Source organism: Grampus griseus (genome assembly GCF_964374135.1).
Source record: "Grampus griseus genome assembly, chromosome: 2".
Taxonomy (NCBI): Eukaryota; Metazoa; Chordata; class Mammalia; order Artiodactyla; family Delphinidae; genus Grampus; species Grampus griseus.
The window spans coordinates 132,008,784-132,020,931 of NC_139018.1; the positions used below are offsets into that span (position 1 = coordinate 132,008,784).

Consider the following 12,148-nt stretch of genomic DNA (forward strand, 5'->3'; position numbering starts at 1 on the left):
AGTTACCAGAAGAGGTGGCAATTAGAGCTTTTGCATGTAATAAATTCATCAAGTATTTCTACTGGAAACACATTTATATATATATATTTTTTTTTTTAATAACCCTCTATGATTTGAATCAAAACAATTTTTTTTCTGTGCAATAAGGGATATTTCAAAGTTAAAGTTCACTACTGTGAAAATAGGGGTTAGTAAATATTTCATAAGTATGTAAATGGGGAATTAATTTTGCTTGGAAAGAAAGAAATGTCAAGTGCTTTAACTGTGCCATTTCTACAAAACTAAGTACCCGCAAATTCTGAACAAGTATAGCAGTAGTTCATCTGCTTAGGAATACTTTGCTAAGCATTATTTTCCACTGTTATATACACTTTCATTTAATAAACCTCTTTCTTACGGAAAGACGAATGATCCGAATTTGTAAGACTTTTCTCTGGTGGTCACCTCCATTAGTCCAAAGTAGCAATAACCTATTTATGACACATTCATTTTAATATCATTAATAATGGCAGTTTTGTCCTTTGAAGTTTACCTTTCTGTTGTGGTGGTGGTTTTATTTATCTTCTGAACAAAGGAAAAGTTACAGGATCTCTGAGAGCAAATAATGTTTGGGAGTCAAAAATGATGTATAATGAGGAAATAATAATTTTTTTCTTGGATAATTCAAAATGGACCTGACAGTAATTCTAAAAAAGTCATCTAAAAAGACTGTGAGCAATATTAGCATATTTACAGTAACTTTGCACACTCTCCTCCTGACTGTCCAAAGGCACAGCTTACTTGAACAGAGCAGTTTATTAACTTAAACAAGTGTGAATCACATCTCAGATGAAATGCAAACTAAATATTGAATTTTGTCTCAGAAATTACACATTTTCACAAACTTTTCAGTCATTTCTGCCCACTGTGAAACTTTTCCACCTATCCCAGTTTTAAAGATTATTTCGATAACGAAGAAAGAAACCCTGCACAAAACATAGCCTTGCCTATTTTAGATAAAAGAGCCCCATAAACACCAGATGGGGGATTTCAGGACAAACTTAATGGATTCTACATTCCCAGTTAACTAATGAGTGAATTCAATCAAATACTTACTTTTACTTTCTTAGTGACTTGAAAGAGCAAATTAAATTGATACATAGGCATCAGGCCAATCAAAATTAAACCTTGATCCTTCTGCACATAGATTATGACCCAGTTTCTTAGGGTCCCTGCCCCATCACATGAATTAATTGATTCTTAAAACACTGATGTCTTTAGTTTTATGAATTAATGTAAAGCTACCTTCTCCCTAGTGTTAACCGCCCGCTCTAAGGATGACTTTCTAGAACTGAACTGCTCTATCCACCTGGCTTCCCCATTCATTTTCACATTCTGGAAGACAGAAGGAAAGATGGGAGTAAGAAGAAATGAATCTCATACAAAACCCTTTCCTCCAGGCCTCCCATTTTTCTCTGTTTCAACCTCAGTCCCCATGGCTTCAGCTCATCCTCACATCTGAAGGAGAACCAGAATGTTCGGGAGGTTAGCCAGAGGCTGAAGAAATATTTACATTAACACCAAGCTAGGAACTAGCTTGTATGATCAGCAAAAGCAGTAGAAGGAAAAAAAAAAAAATTAAGGACTTTTCTTCCAGAATTTCGGAATACTTTTACCACAATACTCATTGAATCTTCTAAAGAAAGGTTAAGTATCATATGAACTAAATGGCTTTCTTTAGTTTCAAGTAAAGATAAATACTCTAAAATCTTTAAGATATAATCATTCTGAAATATATTCATCAAAGACATGTTTAATATAAAAAATCTTGAAAGGAGACTCTGGGCTGCTTCCTTAATTTTCTATAGGGTACCAGATTCTACCCTGAGAAAGTACGAAATAATTTGGTCAGTCTCTTCATTTTTTCTCATTGCTACTGAAGCACTACAGAATCTGCTGTTCTTTCCCAAGGCTTTCTGTTAACTGTTTAGTTACCAGTTCTGGGAAAAGTGCAGGGTTGGCCCCTAAGAATGCCTAGGAGAACAGATCCAGCCCAGCTTCCTGGGCAAATCAAAACACCTCCTCCTCCCTTCCTTCTCATTCTTATAAACAATACTTGCTCACTCATTGATTCCAGAATTTTACAGGTGTTGTTATATATTCTCTTTCTCTTCCATTTTGTATCCCCTAAGTTTCTTCCCAAGCTCTACCCAAATGGCAGCCTTGTATGAGCATTGATGAAAACTGAGCTTACTACTATGGATGCAAATTTTGCTTGAAAAATAACCTCAGTTTTCAGATATGTGGTTTAAAGGGCTCTCATAATGAGTGTTCCAATGATCATTAAAAACCACACCAACATTAATAAGTGATAGGAACTAAGACCATTTTTTCTGTGAAGGGCAAGACAGTAAATATGTTTTTAGTTTGTTGGCCACCTGGTCTCTTGCAACTACTCAGCTCTCTTCTTGTAGCATGAAAGCAGTAATAGACAATGTACACAAATGAACAAGGCTGTTTTCCAATAAAACTTTACTCAAAAACAAGCAGCCATCTGCATTTGGCCCATGGGCCCTAGTTTGCTGGCCCCTAACCTGGAGAAATGCCAGTCATTCAGCTGTGGTGTATTATAGCAATGGAAGTATTTAAAAATTTTTTCCCAGGTTGGTAGCTGACAGTACAAACGCATTGATAAAGGTATCAAGAAATACTGACCTAAGAATAATTTAAAAGAAAAAATAAATTTTAACTCACCATGGCCCACGAGACTCCGGCCAACATATCTAAAGACACGTTTGTTAACAAAAACCGATAAAGCAATAAAACTTATAAAACTATTCTTCTATCTGAGGAAACAATGTGGAAAACACGTGCTCAGGGCATCCACGTAAAACACATGAGTAATGAGCACTAGCAAATTAGGTCTATTCCCGTGGCATCATGTGTGACTCCACAGGCAAGGGGGGTGACCGTGTTTGGACCATCGTTCAGCAGGTGCTACACGCTGGCCCTTAGGTGACCAGGAAATCCTCATTCCGAAGTCAGAACTTAGACCATTCAGTCCGAAAGAGCTCCACTACGATAACAAGCTTTGCATTAGGAACATAAAGTAGCAGAGCACTAATGCATCTGTGTCTAGCCAGGAGCTGCTGCTGTTCATCTGCAGGTCATGGAATCCGATGGTTTTGTGACCTCACTCCTGCCTTCCTCTCTAGTTTGATCGCATGACATCACCCACCCTTCTCGTTCCTTTCCAGTTTCTCAGAATGTGTTCTCCCTCCTCTCTAAGCCTTTGTCCATGTGGTCCCATCTTCCTGGAAAGTTCTTCCTCCTTATCAGGCTAACCACCACTCATGTTACAGGTCTCAGCTTAGACTCTCTTCTTCCAGGAAGCTGTCCTTCCGCCCCCAAGACGCTGCCCACAACCTAGTGCCTGAGGACAGGATCCACCTCTGAACCCCCAGCACTTGGCAGGATGTCTGATACACGACGTGCTCTACATTTGTTGAATAAAATGAACGAACGGACAAATGCATCCCAGTGGCAAAATAAAATTCCAAGTCAAAAACTCCAAATTATAAAGTCAGTGTTTTTTATTTTTTGTTAACCAACTAAATATTCTGTAGTGTCTATTTCCTCCCCTATCTAAAAAAAGAAGGGGAAATAAATATATGTACTAGGTGCCTCCCAGATTGAAGTCTGCTGTTCTATTCACCTGGAGGAAACAAGGACTAAATTACATTTTTTTTTCCTCTGCAAGCTTTTTTTTTTCTCTGCATATATTAAAGCCAGCCCCTCTGGCCCACAGGCAGTTAATGTGCTGATTTAGCGTTGTTTCTGACCTCCTGTTCCTGTCTTGCTCCATTAATCCCACCGCATTTTAATGTTTTAATTCAACACATAATTTTACCATATCAGTCAGCCAAACCTGCTTAAGTTCCACTTGCCATGATAGCTTTTAACCTCTTATTCATTACCATAATTCTATGCTTTATATTATAGACTGGTCAGCTTTTCACTTAAATGCAAGGGGAAGAAAAGGGTGCTAGAGTTTTAAAAGCTGTACATCTCAGATGCTAAGGAAGGCGGTGAACAGGAAGAAAATGGTGGCTGCGTCATGCCTGGCTGTAAGAGCAGATCAGCGACATGGGGTGCAGACTGTCCAAAGAAATCCTCTAGCCCTGATTCCCCTCTGCACCACAGTCACCAGTAAACTGGTAGCACGTCAGAGCCACTTTCTGAGGCACCGCGTGGCGCTGAGGATTGGCTCTGAGGCAGCCCAGTTAAAATGAACTTGTGCATTCTCATTCTTAAGTTTCCAAACTAAATTAAGTCTAGAATATTCTGTGACAAATTAATCTCCGGAATCACAGGGAGATGTAAAATATACTTTAAGAAAATGATACGATCATGTTGAAATGGCACAGGTTGACAAGGGGGTTAATCTGTATTTCTACTCTTGCCATTTTGTTTAAAAGTTGGGGCAGGTTATATTTAGCTTTATTTCTTACTCCTCCCTAAAAATTCTGTCTCTAGACCACCGATGGACTCAAAAGACTGGATTATTTTGGTCCATGAATAAACAGCTGAATTAGTAGGCACCCTGGTCTGGGAGGGCTGTTGGGTTTGCCCAAGCACCTTCATCTTACCAGCCCTGACTTCCTCAGGAGTTACCTGTGGCTCAGTGGAAGGGATTTCAGAAAGTTCCCCGTGACTCAGGAGAGCCTGGAGGAGGCTGGCTACCAGGCGGGGGTGGGCCATGCCTGAACCATCATCAAGCCAGCAACCCACCAATGCCAACGTGATTTCTCTTCACATAACTGACCACTACGCCAGCTTTCTGTCCACAGCTACAAAACCCAGTATTGTTCAGGCTAATTGACACTGCTCAGATCTCCAGTCAACGAATGTCCTTCCCACCATGTCCTGGAAGACAGTCACTGATCACTTCTACCAAAAAATATAAAAAATGTCTCTCCTGTTTTGAAGAAACAAAAATATGCTGAATTTTAACTAGTGTTTCAGTTACTTAAATGACACAATTTTAGTTGCAAATGTTGTGGGGATCTATAGTTACCAACCAGAAAAAAAATCTCAAAATTAATAGGAATAATAATAGCTACCAACAAGAGACATTGGTGCCAATTGCCATGATGACCTGCAAATTGGTGGAAAACGCCATTACACAAACAGAAAACCACAAAGTCACTGCCCAAGGTCACGCAGCTAGCAAACACCGTGGTTACCAGCCAGCCCAGGAAGTACAACTCAAAGGCTGGTGTTCCTTCCCTCATACCAAACTGCCCGGCAGAGGGCTTTCTTAGGCCATGCAGAACTTTAAATTACTAGCATCAAGGTGTTATCCAAACACAAAATATGAGACAGGTCTGAGGACAGTTATGACTCATTCAACATTGTCAAAGACCCTTCTCATGCAAAAAGTTATTTCCCAACAGTTGGGAGATAAAATAACTGAGGCTTAGAATTACAACAAAGAACAGGAAAACAATAAGTGAACATTTTCAAATAAGAAGGAACAGTAAGTAACAGGTCTGTGATACGCATATGCCAGCACAATCTCTCTTTTAACTCTGACAAGAAGTATGTATTTTAGGGTAGGTCTCACCCCACCTGGAAGTTCACTCAGGGTAATGCTGTGTAGCCAACTCCCAAGAGATACTTTTGTTATCTTTTGTACCTTAGGAGAGGAAAAAGGAAAAGGATACCAAAAAAAAAAAAAAAAAAATCCTTTAAAATCCATGAAAAGGAAGGACAGAATGACCACTGGGGCAGGTATACATCTAAGTTACAAACAGGAAATAGCTCAAATAATAAATGACAAAACATGGCATAAGAGGGACATCTCCAATTATTCTTTGTGTCTGTAAAGAAACTTAACACTCATTTGGAAAAGCGTTTCCTATTATGTGAAAGAAACATAACAGCACAATGACATGCAGAATGAAAGGCCATTATTTTCTGCACCTACTAAAATAACACGCTGGCCATCCATCACTGGGGGCCCAAATTCCCACCATTCAGATAACGCTTTGGGACACAGAGTTCTCTGCATTTGTGCATTTACGTGACTTATTCCTGCTCTGCTGGCTAGCACAAAGTTTCTGACCCTCCTACCGTGGGTGTTGGCAGGGCACTGGGGTGTCACGGTGGTGACCAGGGTGGGAGACACTGGCAAGACTCTGAGGTGTCTCAGTTACCCCATGGGGGAGAGGGTTGGGGGGAGACCAGTAAGGCATCTGACAGGCAAAATCTGTCAAATGCTTGACCACAGGAAGACCTCTCTCCTGGGTTGGAGAGTGTGACATGACCTAGTTTGGTATCCCAAAACACAAACCTGGCCCTGGAGATCTCCAAGGAAGCATGGCTACTACCTGCTAGAGCAGCACAGAGCTGGGGACGAGAGGGCTGTGCAAAGCAAAGGGCCATGACACGTGGAGGGAAAAGCACCCATATCTCAGTCAGCAGTGCTGTTCTCCTAGCAGGTGTTTGGACATGTGTGGATGAGCCGTCAGTGTATGTGTGTGTGTGTCTTCCACAGGATAATTGGGGAATGTAGCTGGCATCAGGTGGGTGAGGGCCAGGTTTATTAGGCACCTGGAACATGCCCGGCCGTCCCATGAGACAAGGTGCCTCTGCTGAGAAGCATGGGAGGAATGTTCCACGGCCTCCAAACTCCCACCTGTCTATCTCAGGAGGAGCCACTGAGGTGGGACAGGGTAACGGCAGCAAAAAGAGCTGACGTTCCGTGCACCGGGCTCTGCTAAGTGTTTTACACAGAAAAAGCACTGCATCAGGTATCGGGTTAGCTGGGGCTCATCCCATTTCTGCCCCTAAATTCCTTGCTGACGGAAAAACATGACTTCTCTGGGCCTCTGGACTTCTTCATCTATAAAATGAAGGGGTTCTACTGGATGAGTGTTTTCAATCTTTCATTTTCAGCAGGAAACTCTTCCCTCGAATGGAGCTCTACCAATGTAGAGCACAGGTAAAAGTGGAGATGCTCTGGTTTGAGGAGACCCCCGTTCTCCAAGGTGATCCCAAGGCATCTCCCTGAACCCAGGGTTCCAGAGAACTTGGTTTGAAAAAGCCCACAAACAGCCGTTGAGAGTCCTTTAAATGCTTATACTTAGGACTGGTGGACAAATTGTATGCATATGGGCTGAACAAAAGGCAGTAGTTTGGTGGGAAAAACTTGGTCTTTGAAAACACAGAATCCTGACTCTCGCACTCGCTGCTCTGAAGCCTACAGCGAAGATGTATGCAAACCTTTTGCACTCCATTTCCTCATCTATAAAACAAAAATGATACCACGAACTTGCAGGGCTATCAGAAAGATCAGAGATGCATGCTTCCATCGGCATCTCCTTCATGCTCAAACTGGAGCAGTCACAGTGCAGGCACAATTGCATTTGACTATATTCTTACTACAATCCTATAAGGAAGCAATAGTACTTACACTATTTTTTATTATGTACGAGTGAGCCCCTCAATTAAGTTAGGAAGGTCCAAAGTAAAGAAATAAAACAAATCTGGCCTCAATAGATTTCATTATGATTTGCCGCAAAGTTCATCAAGGACACTGACAAGTTTCCATCAATTTGGGACACCCAGCTTCACAGTGTTACTAAATTATATGGTATTTCACTAAGTAGCAAAACCCAAATCATAGGGTGCATTGGACACTTATACCAACATTTCCCAAAGAGTCTGAGATGGTACATTATCTTTCTTTAGAGACTTCCTGGCACATACAATTTTCTTCTGTTGTAATCAATACTAAATTAAAAAAATGAAAAAACTTTCCCCAGGTTAGGGCCCAGCTAACTTATGGCTCCTTGGGGTGGGGATATGAGGTTTTATTCTAAGCTCAAACAGATAAAGATATTCCCTCAGACCAGCCTCAATGCAGACACATCTCCCACCGTTTAAAAAGCAGAGCAGACTCACGTGCCCAGACGTTCCTCGTGCTTTTTGCTGTCCTTTCCCCACACTTCAATGTCCAAAATGCCCATCCTGTCAGAGAAGTAGTGAAAGTCAAACTGTTCCTGCCATTGCGGATTTGCACTCTTACACAGTGTCTAGAAAACATGCAGTTATATTATTTATTTTCTTAAAATGGCATTCATTGCTACAGCAACTACACATTCATTTCATTTCTAAACAGCAGGAGATCATAATTATGGTTATGATTGCTCTTATAAAGTTAAACTTTTCTTTTTGGAAACGAAAGGGACTTCAAGGTTTCGGGAATTGGCAAAACATCATACTCTTTTAGCTGACTCCCCAGACTCACTAATTTATCCACCAAATTTGGAGAAACATTGTTATCCCAAAAGAAACCATAAATGTTATATATATATAAAACACATACTTTTGATATATATATATTTATTATATAATATTTTTACACACATACAATAATGACTATTGAGATATGCTCTCTATATAATATATCTCAATAGACATTTTACAGTTGTTCTCTCTTATGAAAGATACTAATTGGTTAACCAAATGGAAGTAACATTTTTATTGGCACATCCATTCAGTGCTGGCTTAAGAACTATATGAATTAACAGTCTGGAGTCTTAATTAACATCTGTCAGATGCATTACATGAGAAACCCGTAACCTGTAGGCCGCTGCCTATTTTTAAATCCAAGTTTACTGAACCCTGTCACTAGAATGAGAGGAAGACTATGAAATTCCACTGCAGCCAAACCTAAAAATTAACAAGCATGGTCTGAAAACTCCACAAGTGTTCCTGTGTTCTCCGAAAGTGATTTCAAATTGCTTGTGTGTTTGATTCATTGGCAGGACTTTCATTTTTGTTTCAATTACACAGAGATTCAATTTGTGAATAAAAAGTGAGCAAAAACGCAGGCCACTAAGTATCAGGACCTCAGGGCCAACTATTAAATCCTGGGGCCAAATATCCCCGTGTGAGAAAACAGGGACTGCTCAGATCTCAGCTACAGCCAACATCACGTAACATCATTTACGCTGTTTTTCATCATCATTGGGCTTAAATATATCAGATCACGGCATTTTGAAACCATGAAGGAAAAAAAAAACCTATTAGACCACAAATTAAGTGCAATATTCCCCAAGGGGGAACGTAGCAGACACTGGACTAATTCTACACTTCCCCTTAGTCTAAAAGGGTACGTGTGCTTAGTGATGAATAATTTTTCTATAAATCCTTACCCTGACCCTGGATCATTAAAGGAATCTTAGTGGAGAGCTGTGGTCATCCTGGATATACTCACTGTGAGGTACAGCCTAAAACTGCCTGGTTAAAATAATTATCTGTATATTTCTGCTGTAACTTGTCTTCAATTTTTTGCATTTCTTATAATAAATGATTCTTCAATAAGAGCTTCAATTCTCTACTCCTTGTGGAGTAAATGACATTTCATATTTGATTCTGCACTGAAAATTGTGCAGCAGAGAAAACCTCTTGCCCCCCTAAATCATTTTCTAACTAGTCTGCTTCAGTTAAGTCCTCTACACTCAAAAGCCTAAACTGCAAATATCCTCAGGCCTATTTTCAAAATCTTCCACCGATGTTTTTCTTCCTATGTGGCTTTTGGCAAATGACTTAACTTTCAAGTACCCTAGTTCCCTCAATCCATAAAACATAGGAAATATTTCTGTCTGACAGTTATGTAAAACTAATTAATTACCATGGTTTGGAGACTAGTGTTTTTGAAATAAAAACCACACCAAATTACTGAGATTAAAAATTAAATGGAAGTTGGATCAGCAGAATAAGATGATTGATTTTTAAAGACGGCTAAAAAAAGCCATTACCTTTGGTCAAAACAAATCACTTTTAATACTTTTTAGATAGTTTAAAAAAATCACAGCAAAAAAACCCCCAGCAGCACTAGATGTCTATTTTTAGTGTTCATACCAACAAGTTAGAGAAAGCCCGGAGTACATAATTTTGAAAACATGTTTAGTTAACTCAAATATTTTAATCCAACTATAACATATTATACCATTTTATTTCTATACGATGTTGAAAGCATTTAGTAATCCTTTTCCCTCATTCTCTGAAACATAGTTTGCTTATTTTCAAAACAAAAATAAGCCATGCATTCAAATCTATTATTTAATAAGCTTTCTCTAGCTTTAGTTTAGTATATTAAAATAGATTATACTAAGCGATCAAATATCCATATTAATAGACTGCACCTATACAATTATTTTGTTTTCTGGGTTGCTCCTAATACAGTTAGGAGGGTTAAAAATAAATTCTGTTCTTGCGAAGTTTAGAGTGGGAGAATATTTTTTTCCATTGTTTTAATCTTAAAGATATTGTTCTCCTTAAGGAACTGACAGAACTTACCTTACTTTTATACCTCTGATCTCCTAGTTTTAACTGGACAAACATCTCTGTCATGCTTCCTCCTGAGACATTCTTTCCTTCCAACAAAGTTATACTTATAATCCCATTCCAGAGTTGGTTCTTTTTCAAGAACTCTGAGAGCCGGAGGTTGCGTATCAAAGAGGACTAAAGCAAAAAATAAAGATAACATATAAACTCGCTGATAATTCTTGAGTGTGACTTTGGTGATCAGAGGAATTCCAGCTTTCAATATTTGATTAGAAATAGCACTCCCTGCCTGGTAAAAGTGTTAATATTCTTCACTGGCTTTGCAAACCTGCAATCACAGTTATGTGACTTCCTTCTCAAGCATTGGACTTGAAACATATAGCAAAGCACGAATTCGAACAACACTTGCATTTGGCACTGGCCTGTACTCCCACCTAGATGTGCTCTTTGGTAGCAATCCTTCAGCTGGGCCTTTGGCTATTTTAATAGTAGGAAGGGAAGAAAGGCATTCTGGGAAATAGAGATATAAGAACGAGGCACTACTTTTCAGGGAAACAAAATACCTCTGGGCATTTAGAAATTACGGTTTTGAATTTATCCTTCACACTTGAATCTGTCCCCACTTCCCTTTATTCCTTGGGCTACGACTAAAAAGCCTAACACCACTGTGAGATTCACAACTCCAGATATAGCCTGTAATCGGCTAGCCAGCCAAATGAGCTTTGCAGAGGGAAGGCTGCGTAAAGAACACAGCCCCATGGCTGGGACCCAGTAGGGGTTCAGTAACTTGTTACCTTATTTTTGTTTCCTTTTCTACATTGTATTACTCACACACACCTTAAACAGAATATAGAAAAAGGCAAATATCCCCTATTATTAAATTATAAAGAGGCCAAGCACACTTTAATTTCCATTATGTAAATTTTCGAACACACACAAAGATAGAACAACAAACCTCCATGTGCTTATTTATCAGATTCGACATTTTGTCAACCTTATTTCACCTATCCCTTCACTATTTTTTTTTTCTGCCTGAAATATTTGAAAGCAAAATCCTTGTTTGTTTTTACATAAGAACCATGCTATGATCACACTCAACACAAGTAACCATCATTCCTTTAATACTGTTAAATGCCCTGAAGGTCTCAACAGTGTCTTTTTATGGTTAGTTAGTTTGTTTGAGTGAGGATCCCCGACACGATCTGCAGGCTGCATGCAGTCCAGGCTGCGGAGTTCATTCACGTTCTCCGTTCAATAAGTGAAATGGCACAGAGTGTGGACGGCTTGATTTGAGGGAGAAATAAATGGGCTGAAGAAGGTAGACGGTGTCGAGGATCATAGTAAAGCAATGAATTTCTAACACTATATATTCATTCCTGTCATCTGCTCACTCTATCTTCGAGATCATTTAGGCATCAATTTGCTCGGTTTGATGACCAGTTAGTCACAATTTATCACAACACACAGTATGTCAGTGCCATGTTAATTACATGCCAGCTTACCTCATCCAACACACGTCACTCCACCACCCTTAATAAATGATGCAATAACGCCAAGTGTTTGGATCCTTTTATGATTTCCTTAAACAAAATACTTTTAAGGAAATCTGTACTCCCAACTTCATATCTGTGTTGCTTTTCTCTTGAAATTGGAATTCACACAAATGCACACACACACACACACACACACAAATGCACACATACACACAGGGGTTTGGAGGTGCTGAAACAGAGCAGGAAAGGGAGATGGGAAAATAAGTAATTTTTTTAAAAAAGAAAAAAACCCTCTCCTCTGGAAAACATGAACACTT

At 39.4% G+C, this 12,148-nt stretch overlaps 1 protein-coding gene across 5 annotated transcripts in view; it reads right to left on the reverse strand.

Moving 5' to 3' along the window:
• MCTP2 (multiple C2 and transmembrane domain containing 2) overlaps positions 1-12,148 on the reverse strand; it is a gene marked incomplete at both ends in the record, with an annotated part of 189,453 nt that overhangs the window by 118,991 nt on the left and 58,314 nt on the right. For all 5 annotated transcript variants that reach the window (XM_082649196.1, XM_082649195.1, XM_082649194.1 and 2 more), the window contains 2 exons: positions 7,948-8,078; positions 10,351-10,515. In XM_082649196.1, the coding sequence (XP_082505322.1) occupies positions 7,948-8,078; positions 10,351-10,515 (296 nt within the window). The remainder of the gene's footprint in view (positions 1-7,947; positions 8,079-10,350; positions 10,516-12,148) is intronic.